Raw genomic sequence first — 26,123 nt, 5'->3', positions numbered from 1 at the left:
AAATCATGCATGATCCTAAGTATACAAAAATGCTTAATGCAACACATGCAAAATGCAACTATAACAGGCTCGGCTATTCTAAGATGGTATATGAAATGCTACAACTACCATGTATTCAACTTGGAATTGAAAGTACGATGCAGTTAGTATGGTGCGCCGAGCCCGGTGCATGCAATACAGATGAATGAATGCAAAACATGCTGTCATACTGTATGCTAATTTAAACATGCCCTAATCTAACCATCAAAAGCGGATAAATAAAAGGGAGAAAGACGTGGGGTTGGAAGACATACATCACACTCACACACACTTATTACAGTTGTGCCCTCACTCAGAGGGTCCGAATAAATATACAGTCCAAATATTACAGTCCCAAATAAAAGAATATTACAGTCCAAAATATTACAAAATCCTAATTAATTAAAGAATTAATTAAGAAAGCAAATAAAACTGGCATGCAAGCCAGGGACTGCCTTGCTTCTGATGGATGATGCATGTCCGGATTGTCTTGCGCGAAAATCCACCGGAATGCCCCAATTAGCCTCTGTTTATACTGGTTCTTGAAATGCGTGCCAAGTCCCAAAAAGTTGCTGATTCTGCGTTTTGCTGCAACAGAGAGCAGGAAAGGGGCATAGCAATGTATTTGCACAGATATATGCATGTCTCGAACCTCGTGCCACCAATCACGCATACCGAGGCATGATGGCCGAGGAGTCGAAATGCACAACTCAATATAGGATGAATGCACATGAAACTACAGCTAAAACCTAACTCCATCATGGATAATCCGGAGTGTCGGTGACTGGGGAATTGAGACACATTCCGTCACTCGGAGTACGAAATGTACCTCGTTTCCCGTGCCCGGGCTAACTCTTATTCCGGACACGATGCAATATGCATGATATGCATGAAATGCAACTAAGATGCAATCCTAACATACACAATGCTATGGAAAATGAGATGCCTCGAAATGCGTGCACACGGGCACGTAAATCGAGAAAATGGCAGAATGCAATCTAAGATACAACCTAGTATGCACTATGCTGTGAAAAATGAGATGCCTCGAAATGCGTGCACACGGGCACGTAAACTGAGAAAATGGCAGAATGCAATCTAAGATACAACCTAGTATGCACTATGTTGTGAAAAATGAGATGCCTCGAAATACGTGCACACAGGCACGTAAACCGAGGAAATAATATATGTCTCGAAATGCGTGCACGCGGGTACGTAAACCGAGGTGATGATATGTGTCTCGAAATGCGTGCACACGGGCACGCAAACCGAGAAAATGATATGTGTCTCAAAATACGTGCACGCGGGCACGTAAACCGAGGCAATGATATGTGTCTCGAAATGCGTGCACACGGGCACGCAAACCGAGGCAATGGCAAAATATTATGAAAATGAGATGCCTCGAAATGCGTGCACATGGGCACGCAAACCGAGGCGATGGCAGAAACAATGCGAATGACATGAAAATGAGATGCCTCGAAGTGCGTGCACACGGGCACGCAAACCGAGGCGATGGCGGAATGTGATGAAATGACATGGAAATGACAAATGGGCTTATACCAACATGAGTGAGCCTCAGCCACACTCACATAGGATGCCGGCGGGTAAAAATGGAGTGCCTCGAAATGCGTGCACACGGGCACGCAAACCGAGGCGATGACAAAATATGATGAAATGACATGGAAATGACAAATGGGCTTATACCAACATGAGTGAGCCTCAGCCACACTCACATAGGATGCCGGCGGGTAAAAATGGAGTGCCTCGAAATGCGTGCACACGGGCACGCAAACCGAGGCGATGACAAAATATGATGAAATGACATGGAAATGGTAGCAATCATTCTAATGGAATTTCAGCAGCAAAATATGGGGGAAAACAGTCCCGAAATGAGGCGAAATGACATGAAATGCAAGGAAATGTCCCGAAATGCGAATTTAGGCACCCGAAATGGCCTATAGCTATGCTAAACATGCACAATATGGACATGAAATGCAAAGACAGAAGCTAGAAAGTCCCAAAAAATGCACTTTCACAGTTATAAACATGGCCAAACAGCAAGCATAGGTATGGCAAAAATAGCATGCAAGAATAGGGGCCAAAAGAGGGGTAATGAAGAAAGTGATATAAGCAAAACTCAAACTGAAAAAATTCCTTCTACAACACTGAAGATGGACCAAAAATATGAACATTTACAGTATATGGCAACCTCAAAATCAGTATACAAATATGCTAAAAATGTGATGCAAAACAAGGCTCAAAAAATGGGTATAACATGAAGTATACAAAATAATCATCAAACATAAAAAAAGTGTTAATGAAACATGAAGTATAAGCCACAATAAGGCCACTTTCAGTTCGGACCAAGGTCCAAAAACAGAAGCAAAGAGGGCTGCCAATTTATGCAAAAATGGGGCCAAATAAGGGATATAACTACAAGTGACACATGGAGACACCAAACAATGTTGAGCCCTTCTCCAATGTTGAATAGGGGCTCAAAATAAGCCTTATATCAGTTTACAACATGCGCAAAAACAGATTGCTCATGGGCCAAAAATAGCATGCAAAATCATGACATATAAGAAGATCAATGAAGCAAGTATGTCATGGAGGGCTCAAACAGGGTTGAGCCCTTAATGAAAAGTGAAGATGAGCTCAAAATATGGCCCTTTTCAGTTAGGGCCGGAGCTTGAAACAAAAAGCAAGTGGGGCTTAGAAATAGATCAAGAAAAAGGGTCAAAAGGGTAAAAGTATTACTTACCCTTGAAGACTCAAACTTTTGTTGCTTCTTGGATGAATTTGCAGCTTCTTTAGCCTTTGAGAAACCTTCCTTGTTGCTGGAAATGAGATGGTGGTGGTAGAGCTTGGTGGTGTAGAAGGAATGATGGTTAGGGACTTAGGGTTTTTTGAAGAATTGAGAAGGATGGAGATGGAGTTGAGTATGGAAGCTTGAAGGAGAGTTTTTCTAACTCTAACAAAGGAGGCCACCAGCTGGTTATAAGGGTTCAAAAGGGGGTGTAAAGGTGGGGGAAAAGGAGAGCAAAATTCCCCCACAAAATATCCCCAAGATAAATATCTTGTCTGGGGGATATTGCCCCACAGCTGTAAAGTGCACAGTGCGAGGAACACGGCCGGCCTATCACTTTTGCTGGAGGTGGCCGGCCGGCCACACCACCTAGCCGGCCGGCTAGGGGTCAAAAGGTTCAATGAGATTTTCTGGCCGGCCAGCTACTGGGGAGGTACTCCTATGTGTGTACAACACAACCATGTGGTTAGAATTCCAAGAAAGTGGGTCCAAGGGGTTCAACATTAGCTCGAAAAGAGGGGTTCAAAAGGGTCAATTTGAATTACTGGCCGGCCATGAACTTTTAGGGGCCTCTCATGTGTGTAGATCACAGATATGTGGTTGAAAGTTTGAGAAAAAAGGTGCAAGGGGTTCAACATTAGCCCGGAAGAAAGGGGTCAAAAGGGTCAGGTAACCTTAATGGCCGGCCACCAACTTTTAGTGGCCTCTCAGGTGTGTAGATCACAGATATGTGGTTGAAAGTTGGCAACACTAACCCTAAGGTGTTCAACATTAGCCCGGAAGTTGGAAAAACGGGCGCCGGGAGGCTCCGGAGGAGAGATAACTGGTTACTGCAACAATTGCTGGCCTCCCACCCTTCAGTGACCTTCCTAGTGATAAAACAGAGGTACCTGCCAAAAATGAACGAAAACCGTTGCAAAACGAATGTTCCGGGGCCAAAACACGCAGTTCGGGGTCCCGAAAATGGGCTGTTAAGCACCGAAAGTGGCATTCGGCCACGAAGTGGGTTTCTCAGACCCCAGTGTCCCTCAACAGGGAGCAAATAAGATGTATGCCAAAAATTAGAGCAAACGGAGATGGTTAGGCGGTCCCGAACCGAGGCACACGGCCTGACGGCTCCGAAAATCGGAAACCGGGCTCCGAAATGGGAAAAATGGCCTACGGCCACCAAATGTAGCCCACGGGCACTCAGAGATAGTCTACGGGACCTCTCCCTTCCCTCAGGAAAAGAAACAGAGAAAACCGAGTCTGGTTCGCAAACCGAGACAAGGCACAGAAGAGGGTTCGGAAATCCGGAGGCAGGGCTCGCAGCCAAGACTCTGAAACTTCTGAACGAGCACATTATGCAATATCACCAAGTGCTCAACTGGTGATGTCTGAGTCTCAAGGTCGGTCAAAAATGGGGTGTCTACAGTAATGTATTGGGAAAAAGTGTAGAGCTCGTAGAGGTGAACGTTCTAATTAGAAAAGTTCTACTTTTTGGCTCCATTAAACTTTGGATCTCATTCATTTCTCCTTCTAATCTTGAGATAGAGATTTCTTGAACATCTTGTATGATTTTTAGCCTTGTTATGTATTCCTTGAAAGCGTGGTGACTTGGGAGTTGTGGATTTGATTTAGGGTTTGGTTTGGATTGGTTTTGGGAGTATAAAAGAGGGGTTTTCAAATGGGTTTATGGGAAATGTTGTGGAGATGGTTATATTGATAAGTTGGATTGAAATTTTGAGAATCTCTTCTAAAATGTATTTTGAAAGAAATAGATGTTTTGTTAGAAATCATGGATTTTGAACTAAGGAAAAAAGGAAAAGATGTTAAGCTTTTGAAATGATATTATGAATATATCTGTTGATATGAGAGTGGAGTTGAATATGTATTATTTCTCCTATACTTGAAAATTTATCTTTTGCATAGAGATATCTGTTTTGGACTATCGGTGGAGAATAGCTTTGATTGTTGTAGAAATTGTATGAGGATTAGGTTAATTAAAACCAATTGCTCAGACATCTTACATTGAATATTGTTTCATATTTATACATTGAAAATGTATCGTTTTGAGAAAAAAAAATAGTGAATACCTTGGTGAATCTGGTTAGGGGGTAGGGGTGAGGTTGTGGTATTATCTATGTTGGCTTGTGTGTCCACGATGAAAGTCTAGAAATTCGCGTGGTCAGGTGTCGATCCTTCCGATTAGTACTGGTAAAATGGCTTTGGTAGTGCTTGTATAGCCTATTAGCAGACACATACCTAGAGACTCCTAGTCGTATGTATCCACTGCCCTGTTTTTTGATTTTGAAAAGTATTGTTTTATGAATTGATTTATAATCATGGCATTGCATTGTTTTGAAAGGGAAAAGTGTAACGTTTTGTAAATGGCATTCATATGCATTTACCATAAGACTTTGTTAAGCATTATGCAATATGTTAAGGTATTCTCTACCGGGCTTTAGCCCACCCTATGTGGAAACCAACTTTCAGGTATTGATGGTATGCCTCCGCCAAGGACTTAGTTTGGGAGGATTTTGGAGCTAAAGGCTCATTGAATTTTGTAATGTAAATATCTATTGTACAAGCCTCAGGCTTTTTATTTGTTTTGGGCTTGACCCACTTTTGTTGTAACCAAGCATCGCCTTGGAAATATGTACCCATTAGGACAAGGACTTCTCTTTTCTTCTTTGATTATGTATGTACATTCGTCACATGCTATATATTCATAACTTAGGGTTAATGAATGTATTAATGCATGTGATGTCATCTTTGTATTACATTAAAGAAATGAATGAAAGAGGGATTGTTTTTTTTGGAAATATTGTCTCAACAAATGATTGAATCTGATGAGCATCTGTAAATTTGTTGATGGGTTATGGGTTTATCTATCTTTATTATTTGGGGGCGTTACACACATGGTGGGTTTTAGTTGATTAACTTATGAGAATGGCATGTATGTCTCTAAAATTCACCACAGAATTATATGGGTCCCAATATAGCTACATGGCATAGTTTTGGATTACCATTTTAATGCCTCCAAATAATTAACACATGATAACCTTGATTTATTCATTCCCAAGTAAAAAGATCATAATTCTCCGACCATCGTTCATTCATCAAATCTTTATGATTGTATTCCATAATGTGTGAGAGATTAAAAAAAAAATGTCTATATGCAAATATATATTCAATCTCCTCTAAAATATGAATTTATAGCATGAGAGACAGACAACAAAGAAACAATTACAAAACAAAGCCCCTTAGGCCACAAATTGCAAGGCTTAAGCCCGGTTACAAGTAAATGGTTTGCGATACAATGACATGCATCAAAACCATAATTTGATCCTTTTAAAAACCAATGCAATGCTCTTTTCGAAGAAAAATACATTTTCTAAATGAATTTGAATTACAAATACGAGACAGTAAATATGACTCATGTAATCTTTAGACTGGTGTTTGCAAGTAGGCATATAAAGCACTACTAATCGCTACTTTACCCACTCCTAACCGAAAGTCACATGATACCTGCTCTGTATGTGTTTTCTGTCTTTCACCATGAACACTCAAGCCAACTTAAACAATACTCATACTGCACCCCATATCCAGACTTACCAAACATATTTACCCCAAGACATTTCAAGATTGGAAATTATATCAAAATCATAACTATATTTTCCAAAATCAAAGCATCACTAAAATATTAAGCAAAATCTACGCAATGAATGAAAATGGAAATGCAAATTCATTATATATAATATTAATAAGCAATTCCCAAAGTTTACAACATTTTCTCACTATTAACACATTGGTCCTGTTTGGCAGAGCTGTGGGAAAGTGCTTATAGCTTATGCCTTAACAGCTTATAGCTTATAACTATGAACATAAGCTGATTTCTGACTTATAAATTAAGCATCTCCTGTCCCACTCAAAGAATAAGCTGATTTCTGACTTACAAAAAGCTATAAGCTGCATTGTTAAGCTAAACCAAACACATCAAAATAACTTAAATTAAACTGAAAGCTGAAATAAGCAGCTTTTAAGCTGCACCAAACAGGCACAATGTTCAACATTTTTCAAATTCATCTCAATCTCTGATATTCCCTGAATATCAATCAACAATATATAAACATGTGACATATGACCATCTTCCATATTCATAATCAATGTCAAATTTCAAAAATACCAAAAAAAAAAAAAAAAAGCACCAAGCATATATTAATCATGCTATCCATATCAATTTCTCAACACAAAACTCATATATCTCATGGATATCTCAACAACATTTTCACATGTGAGAGTTCATCATTTTTTCTTAATAAAATCTCAACATTTCATGAATCTTTCAACACATGCACATTTTACCCAATTTCCAAAATCTAGGGTTTGTTCATAAAAGAATTCCTCTTATTTTCAAAAGATATTATCCTCAATGGACCTTCAAGTGTCTCATAATTTCACATGGCAAATCATTTTAAGCAAAAATCAAGAGAGAAATTATCATTTCAACATTTTCAAGCTCAAAACTTCACATTTCAAAACCCCAACACAATAAACATCTGTAAATAGCCCAAGACATGCTAAAATCATATATATATATATATATATATAACTCAAAGAAACTCTCTACCTCAAGCTTGGAGATGAAGGATGAGAAGAAAAATCCTAGAATCAACAGTGTCAAAATTCGATTTCCACCTTACAATATGTAGTCCTTGAGGAGCTTTTCAACTTTGATGAAGGAACTAGGGTTAAATCTTCAATAGATATGAAGCAATCAAGAATTTATGGTGGTGGTTGGGTGTTTTGTAGAGAGAGGGACAAGAAAATGAAGTTTAGTGAGACAGAGAGAGAGAAATAATGGAAGTGAAAGGGTGTTTAGCCAAAAAAGAGAAAAGGAAAATTTTTCGAACAACTAACAATTTCTGCACGTGTGTGTCTTTTGCCACACATGCAGTGCGCATTTCCCACATGCACAGGGCCCCCCGGTCTCATGTGGGGCCTCTAACATAGAGTCTAAACCAGAAATCGAGGCATGATCTGCACGTGCAGCATACACCTCCTGCACGTGCAGTTCCCATACTTCGCGTACCCTCTACACCTATCTTTATTTCCCTATGCAACCCCCAAAATCATCTCCTCACCGCACGTGCAACATCCATTCCTGCACGTGCGACACACTCCCCGCACATGCGGCTCAAACCTCGCATGTGCAGTTTTATTTATCACTCTAGATTTTACAAGTTTGCTATGATTTCACCAAGCTCGACTCCAACTCTGCACCCGAAACAAGAAAAACTCAACTCCATAAATAATATAGAATGCTAATTCAAGGAAGATTTTAAGAGTAATGGACTCATGCGACGACGAGGCCTCGAATTTAAAATCAAGAGACCGAAATTATGAAATTAAACTAAATTAAAATAGGGAATAAGTAGTTTACTTACTCGGGACCTCACAACCATGCTCAAGGCGATGGTCAAATTCTACTCAAACACTACAACAATATTGTATATGGAGTAAAACTCATCATAAGATGAGATCTTATCGTTACGGAAGTCTCAAACAATTAGAAATTGTTTGGTGTAGGACTTTTAGATCAATCATATTACTTGCTACGCAAGAGACTGAATTATTATAAATAGACATAGACCCTCATGGGTTAAGATACACTATTTTTCTCTATGAAGTTTTTCCATTAAATATTTTTATAATATTAGAGGACTAAATTGAGTGTTGAAGGGCTCCTGACTGTTCAGCAGTTAGGGGTGTTTTCTCTTGTAGATGGCGATCACGTTGTAATTCTAATCATCTTTTTCATTGAGTTTCTTCATCATCAAGTATAGGATTTTTTTTTTTTTATGTCCATACAATTGGTGTCATCTGTGAGAAACTTTGAATATCAATGGAGAAAGGATGTCATTAATTTGATCTGCAAAGAATGGATGCCATGACTATTCCATAACTATTCATGCAATCTTTGGTGTATTAGTGGCCCATGTCAACCTGTTCTTGACTAAAGAATTATTATGTTGAAAATTTTGTAAATCACATGAACAACTCCTAGAGGCATCATAATTCCATCAACACATTAGAAGGTAAAAGAATTATACTTTCAAGAGAATTCCACTTTTATTAATTTCACATGGCTGGTGGCTTATGGTCGACTTGACTAGATGGTTTAAAAAAGATAGGTCCATGGTCACATTGTTGGGGAATTTTCAAAATGGGTTTTCAAAATTTATTGTTTAGTTTTTGGCTGTTTTCAAAACCTTCATTGTTTTTCTTTGGAAAGCTTGAAATAAGCTTGGGAACTTTGTCCTACATTGGAAAAAGAGAAAAACATGGAGCACTTACTAAAGTGCTACATGGAATATTCATTTGAATATGGAATTGTGGGATGGATGCTAGTGTACATGCACTCACACCGCAAGGATGGTACGCACACATACACACGCTCGCGCGTGGCTTGGGCAGTGGGCTGTGTGGCATTTGATGCTGCACTTTGCACTTAACACGAACGCATCGGCGCAAGGTGCTGTGATGATGCTTTCCTATTTGCATCGGACAGGTTAGAGCGATGACGTGGATCCAACGTGGCATGGGTGACGTGGAATACAGTCAGCTCCGCATGGTAATGATGTGGCGTCCGTTAGCGATGTGTCAATCAACCAATCGAACGATTACGTGTCTTATCTAGAGCAGTTTGATCATAGCCTTTGATTGGAGATGCGCACGATTTTACGAATGAGATAGTACCCGATCGTGATCAGGTATGATCAGTCAAGACATTTATTTGGTGTGAGAATGATCTACACCATAGATCGTCGATCCAACGGTCAAATCTGATCGGATACGATCAAGGGACATGACCATTCGATCAGATGCATCAAGGCCTATAAATAGGTTGTGAAATTAGCCATTTCAATCCATCCAAATTTCAAAAGTATTCCTGCAATTCTTTTTTCTCTCTCTCTCTCTCTCTCTCTCTCTCTCTCTCTCTCTTTCCCTATTGATTTAGAGTTTTCGATTAAAAGTTTCTTAGGCAAGTCTTTGCTTTTCTTACTGGTAATCAAATTCCGCAGACTTGGTTATCAGTGTCATGGTTTCTTGATTATATCAAGAGTATTCTAATCTACTGTCGTTGGTGCAGACACCAGTAGATTTGATCTTTAGATTAGGCTTCATTGTATCATGGAGGCAAATTTGCTATAACCCCTGCACACCTCTTGGTGGGTGCAAATATTGTCTTTAGGAAAACAACTAAGTAACGCGACTTGAAGCACCAAATTTCTATTCTACATAGACAAGATCATTGCCAAGTTTTGAAGACCCGAAGACCACCAACTGAAGAATTCAACATGAATTGTTCCAACACACATGGCATCAGTAAAGAGAGGCAAAGCCATGCATCCCGCAAATAGCTTGGCTCTCTTGACTGAGAACCATGGCCATGGTTGAAGGCAAAAACATATGTAGTATATCTTTGCCAATTGAAACCAACCAAGGCGTCATTGGGCATCGAGGGTTGCTATCGAAAGCATCGGGTATCGAAACTAGTTACCGAGCATCCAACAAGGTGTCACCAGGCAACAAAAAACTCCACATTAGGTGATGATTCAATTCCAGAAAATGGCACAACTAATAGTGTTGATCAACCATGCATTCAAAATTTAACATAAAATGTTGGTTCGTTTGTCTACATAAAGATTGCAGAACAACTATGGCTCCGATGATTTACGACCAGTGTCATTGGAGAAACCTAAATGCTAGGTAGCTTCATTTGTAGCTATGATTTATGACCAGTGTCACCAATGTAATTCTCATGACTTGCAGACTAACTACATAGCAACCAAAAGAATATTAATCATGAGAATTATATTCGGTTCTAGGGGCCAAATAGTGGAGTTGAATACCTAACAGCCTCTAGTTCATTTTGTAGAGTAGATCATGTTATTTAAGCTCCTATGGCCTACCACAGATCTCATTTGAATAATCCGAAGCGTTCATTTTTTAGATCACAACATGTAGATTCTCCATGTAAAAAATTAGATCGATTCGATAACCATAAGCATATTAATTTATTACATTTATTTGCAAAAAAAAATGATAAATATTATTCGAAAACTAAATCATTTATTTTTTGGAAGACAAATACAATAAATTAATATGGCTATGGTTATCAGATTGATCTATGTTTTCATGGATGATGATCTACACGTTGTATTTTAAAAAATGAATGGTTCATATCATTAAGGTGGGATTCGTGGTAGGCCACATGGTAAACAACTATATGTATTTATAACCCATATTGTTTAGACAGATTAGATTAAAGCATGGGATTAGTATTTTTAGGACTATTAGTCTTGGGATTATCAATCCTTTTGGATTTTGTGTATCGTATCTCATATGTGGATTGACTTAGGATTATAAAGAGGGACTAATAAAATTATATTCATTATGCAATTTAACTAATTGGTTTGAATCTCTTCTTCGTCCTCTATTTTGTATCCTACCTGTTTCTTTTTGGGAAACTGTAGACACTCTATTTTTGACCGGCTTAAAGACTTGGGAGTTCTTTCCTTGGTACCCAATGATGAAAGTCAAGATGTTTTAGTCCTGCGAATCCCTCAACAGGAAGCTTAAGAGTCAAGCCTTGAAACTAACCAAGCACCTGTTTTGGCTAAAATACTTTATCAACCGATGGAAAACCTTTTTCAAAATGAGTTTAGTTGTGCAGTTCCAGACATTTCTATAACGTCTTGAGGCATTTTTTCAAAATCGATATGTCATATTCTTTCAAACATGCCGAGTAAGGGATATAAGGGGAATGAATGGAAAGGGTGAAATCCTCTTAAATACCTATTTTTCCTTTCGATTTGTGATAACTTTACCTTGTTGATCCAACCATGTCTTCTTTGACTAGCTGGACAACATATCATGGTCGGTTCAAAATACATTCGGCCGACACCAAAGGGTACGACAAGCTAAATTGTCTGGGTACAAAGCATTTTCGAGATTTCATCTTATTCTGCATACTTTCCACAAATATCTTAGTTATTTACATCTGAAACTCTATAAATAAAGCTCGACAGCTCATTTGAAAGGGTTGAAAAATTTGCCCAAGGCTTATACAAAGGATTAAGATTCCCCCTCTCTCTGTTGATCACCTCACATCTACCTTCTTCAAATTTCCAAGACTCAAACACCATTGAAGCTCAATCCTAAGATTTTTGTTGAGATTCTTGGATAATCTAAAACACATCTACCTTTCTTTCTTTTTATAACTAAAGTCCACTGTCATTATCATTTTTTGAACCTTGTGGATGTGATTGGGACTAGAAAGTAGCCATCCATTCACAAGTTTGATATGTGGAATAGATTTCTTTTTTGTTGCACATCTTCTCCTCATATATATCATATCATCTAAGCATGTTAATCCATGTGTTTCAACATATGCTTGATCTCGATATTAATGAGTAATAGTGGTTGTTTCATGGGATTACTTGGGTGATCCTTAAGGTTTGATGCCAAGAAGTTTGTAGCTTTCCATTTTATTGACTGTTTTGGAAGTAAAACAAGAGGTTGTGGGTCAAGAGGGTTGAAATCTCTCTTCTCAATCATTTGTAAACATGGAAAGGCGTGGAAACATCCTTGTTCAATGAATAGAAGAGAAGTTTTCAATGGCTTTTCATGAATCCTATGTTTTAAAAGCAAAACTTCCACTAAGAAATGATGTGCATTAATTTACTTTCTCCAATTAACAATATGGATTTGGGTATTAACTTGTCCTTATTCACAAAGAGATGATGTAGGTTCCTATATATTTCTTAGGCTTGAATTTGTTCTTGCTTTGATTCTCTTAATTTGTTGAATTATTGCAAAATACCTGTTGTATATATTTGTGTATGCTATTGTTGAGAGTTGAGGCCTATTTATCTTCCTCCTTAAGTGGTTTCTATGAGTGGAAGAGGTAGGAGGGATAAGCACCCCTTGGAAGGTATCCTTGGATTTTGTTTTGAGCTTTCTACACCAACTTGAATTTTTACCTAGAGGAAGTGTTCGGTCGGTCACCTATGCAGTCGGCTAGACCATATTTGTGGCTGACTAGATGGTCTTCTCAAGAACATAGCATACAGTTTCTAGGAAGTCCTCTCCCAGGTGGTTTTGGAGTTGCTGATCAAGTTCCTTTATTTATTTAATATGATTTGTTAGTTTCAGCAATATTTTGGCTAATTCTATTCATTGTTCTAATAATTCCTCCAATTCGATGTCTTTTTTCCTTTTAATTATTATTCATTCAAGTGTTGTAATAATTTCTCTCACACCTGTCTCTCTCATTCATTCAAATTGTTATAATAACTTCCAACCCCATGTCTTTATATCCCTTTTATTTACATGCTTTTTGTGTATATTGTATAGCATCACGTTTTATTTATCATACACATATTGTGCATCCATTTTTTATGCATATGGATTCATTTGCATTTGTGGATTTTATCAATTCAAAGATGGTTCTAATACGTATGCCATGTGGTAGTAACTGAATCCTTAGTTGCATATTATGAGTGTATCGCATTAGTTAGTTGTACATAAGATCATGCATGTGTATATAACATATTCTTTTGGCTTACCACAAAGGAATACTAGGTAAGCATTTATGGCTTTAGCATCCAGCCTGTACATGATTTTCTTACTATGTCTAGCATCTCACCATGTGGCTATGTGCTTAACTGATATATCTGTTTGAATACCAGTAGATGGAGGTTGTGTTGATTGTATTGGAATATGATTAATTCTTATTTTTCTGAGTTTGGACAAAAGGCCTTTTCAAAATGTATGTGTAGACACCCTATTTTTGACCGCCCTTAAGACTCAGACGTCACCAGTTGAGCGCTCGGTGATGTTGCATATTGTGCTCATTCTGAGGTTTCAAAGTCTCGGCTGCGAGCCTTGCCTCCGGACTTCGGGGCTCTTTTGTGCCTTGCCTCGGTTTGCGAATCGGGTCCTATTTTCTCTGTTTTCTCTTCCCAAAGGGAGGGAGAGGTCTCGTAGACCATCTCTCAGTGGCCGTAGGCTACGTTTCGTGGTCGTAGGCCATTTTTTCCGTTTGGAGCCCGGTTTTTGGTTTTCGGAGCCGTCGGTCGTGTGCCTCGATTCGGGACCGCTTAACTACCTCTGTTTGCTCCGATTTTTGACACACACCTTATTTACTCCCTTTAGAGGGACACTGTGGCCTGGGAGACCACCTTCGTGGTCATACGCCACTTCCAGTGCCTAACAGCCTATTTTCGGGGCCCCGAACTGCGCGTTTTGGCCCTCGAACCTTCGTTTTGCATCCGTTTTGGTCCATTTTTGGTAGAGAGCCTATTTTCATTATTAGGAAGGTGGTAGGATGGTGGCCGGCCACCTTTTCCCCTGAAAAACTATTTTTCTCATTTTCTCTCTCCAAAAGCCGATTTTTCATACAGAAAGCTGGTTTTTCTCACTTTTGAGCCACATTTTCTGGATTTTCATACCACCATTGTGTTGTGCACATCTGGGAGGCCACCAATATGGGTAGGCCAGCCAAAAATTCATCTTGACCCTTTTGAACCTTGCTTAAAAGCTAGCTTTTCTCTCTCCTAGGTCACATTTTCTGGTTTTTCACCACACAGCTGTATTCTGCTCATCTAGGAGGCCACCTTTCTGGGTAGGCCGACCAGCAATTTTTGTTGACCCTTTTGACCCCTGGTCGGCCGACCAGGGGGAGTGGCCGGCCGGCCACTTGAACTGGCCGGCCTGCTTCTTGCTTTTTGCTTTTTTTGAGTGTAATCCAGCTGTGCCAGCTGGAAGCCATTGGTGCATCCTCCATACACGTGTATGGAGGATACTTGGGGTCCCTTTGGGATATTTTGGAGCCTTTCCTATATAAAGGAGAGGCTTGGCTTCATATCAAGGGCTTGAACAAAATTTCTTAAGGCATATAACCTCCCTTCGCCATTGTCACTATTCCAAGCTCCAAAACCCTAATTTTCTTGGTCCATTTGCATTACAACCCTTAGCACCACACCTTCATCATCCATTCCAGCACCTTGGAAGTCATTTGCAGAGGTTGAAAGCTCACCAACTTGGTCAAAAAGCTGCAGGAGGTCGGCTCTTCAAGGGTAAGTGTCTATTTCCCTTAAACTTGCATTTTTTTGCTTCATTACTTAGCTTGTCTTACAAGTATTTTTGGGCTTTGTCATAAACTAGAAAGTGTCATATTTTGAGTTCCTCTTAAACTTTGTTTAAGGGCACTTTACTGTTTGAGGTCATCTACTTTCCCTTACCCTCTATCTCCATTTTAGGGCTATTTTTGCATCATACTTTAGCCTTACTTGTGAACTTTTTCGAGATTTGTTATAGGATGGAAAAAGCCTTGTTTTGACCTTCTCTTTAAGTTTTCTTGAGGTCACTTTTCTGTTTGGAGTCATCTCCTTCCTTGCATGCTTCATTTCTTCATATTTAGGACTATGCATTAGAGCATTTGCTTTGGACTTGTTTTGGCCTCTTAGCCACTGAAATCCAGGGGATTTTCAGTGGCTTTGATGAGGTTTTGAGCTTTGAAATCATAGAGGGGTGACCCTCTCACCCCTCATTTTCTTTACTAGCATCATTGGCTTTCCAAAGGGGGTCTATTTTGCATGCATTGAAGTCACTTTTTGGATCCAATTTTGTAGGTTTTAAGGTCTACCTTAGGTCTGTCCAGGGCCCTTTTGATCATACTTTCTGTCTATAGTGCATGTGCAGAACGATTCCATTCAAGGCCTTTTGAGGGGGCCTTTCATCGTATGTTTCCTTGACTGATTTCAGGGCCAATTTTGTGAGTTTTGGGGCTGTCATAACTCATTTCCAGAGTTGGTTTTGCCATGCTTCATGTCTATCTTATATGTGCTTAACAACCCCTTGAATGGCCTTCCAAAGAAGCCCCTCATTTTTGCATGCATTGGCTGCATTTCAGTGATTATTTGGGCATATTTTGGCATGTTTTATTCACTGTTTTTAGCTGGTTTGATGAGTTCTCATTTGCTTCATATACATGCCATGTAAACCATGCTTGTTAGCCAATGTTGCATGCTATTTTAATCCATCATGTTAGCATCTTTTGGCCATGCTCTAAACTAGAAATGTGCATGTTTTGGGACTGTCTTGGCTCTGTCTTTTGACTTCATGATCAAATAATGCTTGCTTTGTATACTTGTGGTTCAATACATGTGCCTAGTTTTGAATTTCGAGGCTTATTCCATGCATCAGGTGCCATATTTCCATGTTTCGGGACCATTTAGCATCATGTTTCAGCGCTGGAAATTACATGTTTGTATGCCATCTTTCATCCCTTGCCATGCTTTGTTAGAGTGGTATTTTATGCTTTAGGTTCGGTCTTCGATATGCGTGCACGTGTGCACGCATTTCGGTTGTCTCTTCTCCATCTCATGGCCACTGATGTGAGTGTGGCTGAGGTCAACTCATGTTGGTGTAAGTCCATCATACATTGTGTATGCCGTTTCGTTTCATAGCATTGCGTATGCTAGGTTCCATGTTAGAGCATTGTGTATGCTAGGTTGTATGTTAGTCGCATTGTGTATGCCATCTCATTCGCATTGTGTTTGGGATAGGAGTTAGCCCAAACACGGGAAACGAGGGACGTTTCGTACTCTGAGTGACGGAACGTGTCTCAATTTCCAGTCGCCAACACTCCGGATTACCCATGATGGAGTCTAGGTATTGTTGTGTTTTCATGTGCATTCATTTCACATCGAGTCGTGCAATTCGACTCCTCGGCCATCATGCATTAAGATGTGTGATTGGTGGCACGAGGATCGAGGACACACTCCTTGAAGAGTAGTCATGCATACATATGTGAAAATACTTTGCCATGCCCCTTTCTTGCTCTCTGTTGCAGCAAATCAGAAATCAACAGCTTTCTAAAGCCTTGCACAGCATTTCGGCATTAATTGCAAACAGAGGCGAATCGGGCATCGCAATAGATTTTCGCGCTAGGCAACTCAAGCATGCATCTCCCATCATTCGGAACAGAGCTGAGGCAGTCCATAGGCTTGCATGCTAATTTACTCGCTTTCCTAGATTAATTTGTTAATTAATTAGGGTTTTGTAATATTTAATTATTCATTTCGGACTGTATTATCATTCGGACTGTATTATTCTTTCGGACCCTCCGAGTGAGGGCACAATTGTAATAAGTGTGCATGTGTGTGATGTATGTTTTCCAACCCCACGTCTTTCTCCCTTTTATTTACCAGCTTATGATGGTTAGATTAGGGCATGTTTTAATTAGCATACAGTATGGTAGCATGTTTGCATCATTCATCTGTATTGCATGCACCGAGCTCGGCGCATCAAACTAACTGCATTTGTATTTCAAATTCCAAATTGAATATGTGCTAGCTGTAGCATCATCATATGCCATGTTTAGAATAACCGAGCCTATCTTAGTTGCATTTTGCATGTGTTACATTAGGCATTTCAGCATAGTTAGGATCATGCATTGATTTCTAACATAGTTTCTGTTTTGCCTTGGAGTACTAGGTAAGCTTTTATGCTGTAGCATCCTTGCATGTGTGTGAGTGACTGCCATGATAGCATGCTTACCATGAGGCTATGTGCTTATATGATATACCTGCCTGAAAGCTTGTGGGTGAAGGTTGGGTTATCCGAATTGGAACAATTCATTAATTGTGAGTTTTAAAGCCCACTAGATAGTGGCAAAATCATGTTTTTCTAAGCTTACCCGAGGGTGGCAAATCCACGTCTTAGCCTACTTGCGGGTAGCACCATCAAACCATTTTCAAATAAACAAATATGAAATGTTTTGTTTCAATTCAGGCGACCTAGTCTATACTTGTATGCTGTGCGTATCACATAGTAAATCTAGGCTAATAACCACAATAAGAACGCATAATGTTTTCAAAACTAGATATCATAATTAGTAGAGGCCGATCTTTGATCGGGCGAGGGGGGGTGCTCACGAAGTGACCTTCTCCAATCGTACCCAAGTTCTCGAGCCGAGGCAACTTTGGTGATGACGGACACGTGGCCTTAAGCAACGAGTCAGGATTTCCTAAATTTCCAAAAATAAAATATTTAGGTGACGACTCTGTATCTGGTAAAGCAGTCCATGTTTGGCACTTCTTTCAAAAAAATATGTTTTCAAAAACGATTTGCCAGATTTGGACTCTTTGATGATTTCATCGGTCTTGCATTGCACTCTGCGAGATTAGATACAGGACCGTGACAATTGAGTCCGAACTGTAGTGAGGCCCAAGGGCGCGTCTACAGTATGAAATCAAGGCATAACCAAAATTGGTGACAAAATTTATACGTGATTGCCCCAGATAGTAATGTTAACATTATTAATAATCAGAACATGAATATATATCGACTATAAAAATTGCATCATGACTTAGTAGAGGTCGATCTTTTGATCGGGTGAGCGGGGTGCTCAATTCATGATCTTCCCCTCTCATATCTAAGTTCCCGAACCGAGACACTTTGGCTATGATAGACAGTGTCCTTTGGCATGAGTCACGGGTTTTCTAATTTTCCCAAAAGATTATGTGGCAACTTTGAGATTTAGTGAAGTAGTCATTTTGCAACAAAATGAATTTTTTGTATAAGTTGTCGAATGTAGACTCTCATTTATGTTGCATATTGCACTTGTGAGACTAGATCAAGAGATTAGGAGGCCAAATTGTTAGACATACTTAGTAACCCCAAAGGCATTCCACATGGACTTACGTGTAGGTTCTAATAGGTGAACTTATTGTCTAATAGGTCCTGTGAGAATTAATGAAATTTTTCATCAAGCACTATTAAAATAACATCACTAATTGTTAATTTGTAGCGATAGTCTGAAAATTTTATCACAAAAAATGTCACTAATTATAAGTTTTAGCAATAGTTTAAAAAAATCGTCACAAAAAAGCGTCACTATAATTTTCAACTTTCAGCGACAGTTTAAAAAATCCGTCACAGAAAAACATCACTAATTTTAAGTTTTAGTGATAATTTATAAAAATCGTGATATAAAAAGTGACTAATTATCAATTTTTAACAACATATGTAAAAAATCGTCATAAAAAATTATTTTTTGTGACGATTTTACTATGACTTATTTTCAATAGGACTTAATGTGAATTAAGTCAAACTATTAGGATTTATTAGTAGTTCACCCTTTATTTTTTTGGGACTCAACAATCTCCCATACAAGGATACCATATTTGAGTGAACTATTGTTTTAAATCTTAATTTTCTTAACCAAACATTACATTATGTATTTTATTAAATTATTGATTTAATTCCAAAGGCATGTCCGTTCATAAAAAATGACATGGTAAATTATAATCTTTAAAGTTTGCTTAAAATATAGATGCTCCTTATTATTCTGGAAATTATATCACACCCCATCAAGTTTCTGATCGTATAACAGATTATCTATTTTATTAAAAAAATTATCAATTCAATTAACAGTTTTTAATTATATCCTAAATATATTTTAAGTAATAATTTAAATAATTTTATTGTTATATAAGAGAGTAGTTATGGATTTTAATTTTTTTGTTAATTTTCTTAAATAAAAATTATGATAATAAAATATTTATAATTTTTAAAATCATAAAGTACAATTTATATTTTAAATAAAATTTTAAAAGTAAATCTGTAATTTATCTAAAATATTATAATATGGTGTTTTGAATTAAATTACTCAAATGTGAAATAAATAATGAAGTCAATGGTTGATAGGGGAGCCTAGAATTAGCTTGTGCACATGGGGCTGCTTCTGCCTTACCTGTCCACATCATTGATTAACAATCATACTCATCTTAGCTAAGAAGATACCAAAAAGTCTTCGTTCAAAAAAAAAAAAAAAAACCTAAAAGTCGTATCTTAGACCCGGTAAGCAAAACAATTTATGAAATTATACACTCTCAAGACTTTTTGAACATTAATAAATAGACCGGTTTGTCACCAGTTTTTCATCGAACTTGAGTATACTGTTATGTTCAATGGGTCTACTTTTAAATTCTGTTTTAATAATTTAAGGTGTTCATATTTTAAGAATCGTCAAATATATTATTTTTATAAAAAATTAAATCGATCATATAATATCAATTATATGTTTGAATAAATTTTGTATAAAAAAAAAAAATGAACAATAAGAAAGTAAACGGTTTCCGTTATTTGACCGATTTGATTTTTTATAAGGATTATATACTCGATAAAGTTTAAAATGTAAACGACTCGAATTATTGAAATGAGGTCCAAAAGTAAATCCATTAGACCGGCCTAGACAGTCTAGTCCAATGAAGGATTGGAGACAATCCAATCTCTAAATAAATATACCCTATTATGGTACCTAACCTTTCTGAAAAATTCAACTCACTGGCCGTCGATGATCCGAGTTTCAGAAAATTTATTCATCCATGTTTCTTATAAGAAAAAATGTCTATTTTGGGGTGTTTGGGAAGTTGGGTACATGATTTTTCTTGGTTAAAATAGTCAGTAAAGATAAAAAAATCTAAAATAATTAATAAAACAAAATATCATATGTAAATCATAATTATTTCATTTTTTTTCTCACAATCGTCAAGTCAATTATTAGAAAAAGCTAACTATCATTCCAAACTCAAGAGTTTTAATCAGGTTAAAATAGTCAAAAAGTTAAAAAGTCAATTAAAATAGCAAAGGTTCCAAACGAGCCCTTACTTTTAATAGAAAAGTAACAGGAAGGACAAAATCATATGTAGATGGCATGCATATTCTCTTTACTATTTGTCTAATGTATTTTTAGTCGGACGATAAGTTAAGAATCTCAAAATATGACTGTTTATATGGCAAATAAAAAAAAAAAGAAGGTAAAAATATAAAATATTGTAACTATACAAGCACAAAACGACATAGAAAGAAGAAATTAACTATAGTAGTGAGTAGATGTTTTCACTAAAAGAAAAAAAAAAAAAGAATAATAATAAAAGAAAAAATCATTGTCTCTCAATATCTTCTTGACCATCATCACCATGGCCACGGGATTGAATTCGCCGGGATGATCTTTCCCTACTAAGCATCCTCCGAAAAGAGCTCAAGCGCGAGGAGCTCGATCCACCAACCTTTGCAGAAGATTGTAACCCACCATCGGCTGATGTCCCTTCCACTCTTGTTACAAGTACAGAATTCACACGTTCCAGTGGTGGAGGGGAGGGTGGTGATAGCGGTGGTGCACCACCAGCCACAGCTTCGCAGGGCTGAGCATCAGTTCGACAAATAGGACATGTTGAGTGTGAACCAAGCCATCTATCAATGCACTCTGCATGGAAGGTATGGTTACAGTTTGGTAAAAGCCTAGCCATTTCATCCTCCTCTAATATGCTCAAACAAACCGCACACTCAATTGTCCTTGTCTCGTCCTTGGTAGTATCAGCTTGTTTGAAAACAAATACCGGAAGAGAGGCGATGACAGACGGGTCAAGCCCCGTCTTGGGCGGTGGTTCAATAGTTGTCTGTAGCTGAGAAATTGCCAGCCCTAGCTGTTGAAGTCGAATGGAGGAAGATCTATGGTGAGCTCGTTGTCGAAGGACACATCTTGCATATATGTGAAGAATGACGACAAGAAAAACCACAAAGCATAATGAAACAACGGCTGTGACCATGAGCCTGCTGTTTTGATCATAAGGAGGAGCAATTGTCGGAGGTGGATCCATGGTGTTTGTTTTTGCGAAATTGGGGTGGAAATGGAACAACTCTTTGCATATATAAATTCTTAAGTTTATGAATTTGGTCTCTTTCTTCTTATTTCGTATGAATGTGATTTGTGATATAAGTGGATGTTGGGTTAATTTTTCAAATGGAAAGGAAAAATAATGAATAAATTGCGGTAGTCTCAATTTTTTGAAGAGTTGACTGTTGAATGTTGACTTCCATCTTTCGCAATTTCTTATTTTCTAACTTTTTGTTTTTTTAATAATAATAATAATAATAATAATAATAATAAAAACCCACTTGCTTTATTTTTATTTTAAAATCTGTGTAAGGTGAGTGTTTTAATATTCTTTTCCTATTGTTTGCGCAAAGGTGATGGTTAAGATATATCAGCTCATCAATTACCAATTATTCATTATTTATTTATTTTGTATCTATTTAGAGTAATTCTTTACAAACAATATGTGGCTCATATTAGTGACCTTTCACTCTAAAATAAAACATATTTAAAGATGAGTTTATTTATATTAATGACGTTATCACATTATTTTTTTGAAATTTATTTACAATAATAAAATTGCATGAGGGTCATAAAATCACATTGGATAAATATTTAGGCTAAAATTAATCAGATAAGCAATTTTAGTCAAAATAGATAAGCTGTTTATGTTTATTTGAGATAACAAAAACCCATTTCAGAAATAATACACATACGATGATAAATATATTATAGTAGAATATTTCTTGATGAAAAGTTAATTTATTCGTTATACTTTGTGACGTATTTACATACAAGTTTACAATCTTTCTATCTCTACATAATCAATTAGAATCTGTGGGGACATAATTTTTGAATGACAACACGTGGCCGGGGTATCACTGAAATGCCAACCGAGATGCCATGGGTCCTGGTCATGATGGCGAGATGATCTCGGCTAGGTCGAGGTTATCTGCGAAGATGACGGAATTCGAGATAAGTGGATAAGGGACAAGAGTCCTAGAATGAAAGAAGACTTCAGTTTGGGTAAATATAAGACTCTTAAAGGGTTTATCCTAATCCTACTGGCAGTCCAAGATTAGCAGTAATCCTAAGTCCATTAGAGTTAGGCTTCTATTGGGACTAGGATTGAGTTTGCTATAAAAGAGAGGCATCCCCATGGGTCTAAGGTATGCTTTTGATATTCTGTCTAGTGAGTTAAGCACTATTGATTATCTTTGAGAGATGTACTGACTTGATCGTCGGAGTGCCCTCGGGTAGAAAAACCACCGCCAGAATCTTCTCTTTCTCTTGCAGATCAGCCAGGTGTCATCTATTCTGCCAGTTCTCTCTAGCTAAAAACTGAGTTGGGCAGTGTGATCAGAAAATCACTCACACAATTTGGCACCGTCTGTGGGAACGAAAGAAGAATAGATGGCCAGCGACAGACCGAAAGAGAAGGTTGGGGATGACACCCCTACTGAGAGTGGGAAACATATTGACCTCAGCGTCGAAGAAGACAACTACAACGAAGAAACTTGTGATAAGAATCATGGAGAAGAGGACGTCGGCTAGGAGAGCGACGCGCCAAAGAAATCAGACCGAAGCGAGTATTATAACGAGGACGACCTCTAGGTATGGAAAGAAAGATGCTTACGAAGGGAGGACGAGATGAAAGGAATGGCGAACAAATTGGCGGACCTACAAACGGTTGTCAATTTCATGATACAGAACAATGTCATGCAGCCACCGTTCCCGTCACAAGATACGCCAATTCCAGCAGCTAAGAAAGATGCCCAGGCAGGGGGGCAGAAGACAACTCCTACGACTCCTCAGCACGATAGGACCAAGGAACATTCTCACCAGCCTTCAAGGGAGGTCGAACAAGGAGAATCAAGAAGGGGAGATTCACAAAGGACACATCGCACCAAGGAAGCTAACTCCAAAGAACATCGGCATGTTCAGGGAAAGGACCTCAGTTTCGACGCGACCAATGGAGGGAGGTCCAAAAAGACTCGCAATGACACAGGAAGTAGTGCACCAAAGAGGCTGAAATCCGAAGATAGCCGAGCTCCTGAACGAACCAAGGAGGATCTGAGGGATTAGCTCCAGAGAAAGCGACAAGATGCCGAGGTGACCTCACCTGTCAAGCCGAGATAACACTGCATATGAGAAGACAAGAGCTCAGCCCAAGTAAGCCGATCCCGGATTCCAGATCTCGGATCCCATATCCCAGAAGAGAAGATCTCGGCCTAAGATGATTAAGTCCGAGAAGAGAAGAGTTTATCGAAATGATGTTTAACACTTGTTGAAACTTGAGAAAAGTTTACAAGTTGAAGTTAAGCCGAGATGATGTTTAACACTTGTTGAAACTTGAGAAAAGTTTACAAGTTGAAGTTAAACCGGGGTCATGATTAAAGGAAGAAATGATATAGGTTCCATCACCTCAGGATGCCGGGGTAATAGAACCTAGGGGCAGTTGTGGGGACATAATTTTTGAATGACAACACGTGGCCGAGGTGTCACCGAAGTGCCAGCCGAGGTGCCACGTGTCCTGGTCATGATGCCGAGATGATCTCGGCAAAGCTGAGGTTATCTGCGAAGATGTCGGAATCCGAGATAACGGATAAGGGACAAGAGTCCTACAATGAGAGAAGACTTCAGTTTAGGTACAGATAAGACTCTTAGAGTGTTTATCCTAATTCTACTAGGACTCCAAGATTAGCAGTAATCCTAAGTCCATTAGAGCTAGGCTTCTATTGGGACTAGGATTGAGTTTGCTATAAAAGAGAGGCACCCCCATGGGTCTAAGGTATACTTTTGATATTCTGTCTAGTGAGTTAAGCACTATTGATTATCTTTGAGAGATATACTGACTTGATCGTTGGAGTGCCCCCGGGTGGAAGAACCACCGCCAGAATCTTCTCTTTCTGTTGTAGGTCAGCTAGGTGTCATCTATTCTGCCAGTTCTCTCCAGCTGAATACTGAGTTGGGCAGTGTGATCGGAAAATCACTCACACAGAATCAATCCAAAAATATCCTAACTAAAATAGATACAGCAGAACATGGAAGGAACTCCTTTATTTAAGCATAGCTAGCTGGAGCCCCTTGATGTGTGCTGATTTCACTACTGCAAAATTATAAATTTATGAATTTTAAGTGTGATATATGTTATTTAATCATAGATTTTTTATTTTGTCAAAGCGTGATATCTGAGAGTGTCATTGTTAAGGTTCATTTTCGATCACACTTTTTGACCGTCATTAACACTCTGTTTTGATTAGAAAGAAACACATGATAAAAAGTGAAGTGAAAGAAATAAAGAGAAATGAAATTTTATTTTCTTGCATGTGTTTGACTAGCATGAAAATTATGTAAGAAAATGATGGAAAATTTTCAATATGTAGTTTGGAAAGCGTGAAAGTTGTAGAAAAATTATTTTATTTTCCTAAATTGCCCTACAGTTACAAAAATATGTCAATATAGCAACTTAATTTTTTTAAAAATGTATCGCCAATCATCAATTGACATACATGTCATCCAATATTATTTATTTATTTATTTATTTATTCATTTATTTTTGATTTAACCAAAAATGCTAACAAATGAAATGAATTTTATTATTTTAAAATCAATGGCATAGCTGGTTATTATTTCTAAGACCCAAATAACAGAGATTTTGAAAAATAAACATGTAGCAAGAACTATATCTTTAAAATTGTGATTAACTTACTTCAAAATACAGAATGACAAGCCCTTATTTATTTTTTTATGACTGTTCATCTTTGTGCCATTAAAAAACCTGTGACCACTAGAATTTATTTATAAATCTTCCTAATATTAATACTAATTATCTTGGAAAACATATAAAGAACTAAAGTCCAACACACCAAGAATTTATAGCAGTAGTTAATAAGGATTAAAAAACATTACTAAATTTTAAAAATGTAGCTCAAGCTCACACGTAGAATACTAGAAACTAAAATCTTACACCTACCTAGGACAAATACCAAACAGAGACAATGACTAAAACCAAACAAATTATTAAAAAAGAAGAATATCAACAAAGACATGAACCTATAATTTAGAAATTTATCCAACTTCAACTCCTAGCCATTACTAAATACCATCCGGACTGCCTTGTGATAGTTGTCGAATTAAAAACAAGTAGCGCATATCTTGAGGATATATCAGAAATGCTCTGGCTTTTATAGGATCTCCATTCAAGTATTCAAAAGTAGTCATTTGACTATTGATATCAAGCTCTTCAACATCCATTACGGCCTTGAAAAGTTACAAATAATCTATGCAAGGCTTACTCTACTTATATGCATCAGCCAATCTCGCTATGTTAGTTGCAACGGCAACCATTGTTTCAGCAAGAAGCTCCACACTTTTTGGCTTCTTTGACTACTCTGTCACTTACTTTGAAGATTTGTGGTTGCGCTTGCCAAGTGTAGGTTTTGGCTACTAGTATTGCCTTGTTGAGTTGCAAATTCATTTCATTCTATGTCACTCACGTCGTTTGCCACCATGTTGTCAATGGGATCGAAGAGATGTGAATACTCATCCTCACTATCATTGGTTTTCTTTGAATAGTTAGCATTT

The 26,123-nt window shown here is 38.0% G+C and overlaps 1 protein-coding gene across 1 annotated transcript; it reads right to left on the bottom strand.

The window, feature by feature from the left end:
- Nucleotides 1-20,643: 20,643 nt before the first annotated feature.
- On the bottom strand, nucleotides 20,644-21,737 carry LOC114270542 (RING-H2 finger protein ATL40). The gene has a single exon (XM_028212076.2). The coding sequence runs from the start codon at nucleotides 21,538-21,540 to the stop codon at nucleotides 20,824-20,826; it is 717 nt and encodes a 238-aa protein (XP_028067877.2). The 5' UTR covers nucleotides 21,541-21,737; the 3' UTR covers nucleotides 20,644-20,823.
- Nucleotides 21,738-26,123: the final 4,386 nt, after the last annotated feature.

The sequence above is a fragment of the Camellia sinensis genome, chromosome 7 (assembly GCF_055761805.1).
Source record: "Camellia sinensis isolate YWXY chromosome 7, ASM5576180v1, whole genome shotgun sequence".
Classification (NCBI taxonomy): Eukaryota; Viridiplantae; Streptophyta; class Magnoliopsida; order Ericales; family Theaceae; genus Camellia; species Camellia sinensis.
The sequence above is the reverse complement of the archived record's forward strand: the minus strand, read 5'-3'. Positions and strand labels throughout refer to the sequence as shown.

Coding starts and splice junctions, on each gene's coding strand:
- LOC114270542 (XM_028212076.2), bottom strand. CDS start 21,540: ATGGATCCACCTCCGACAATTGCTCCTCCTTATGATCAAAACAGCAGG.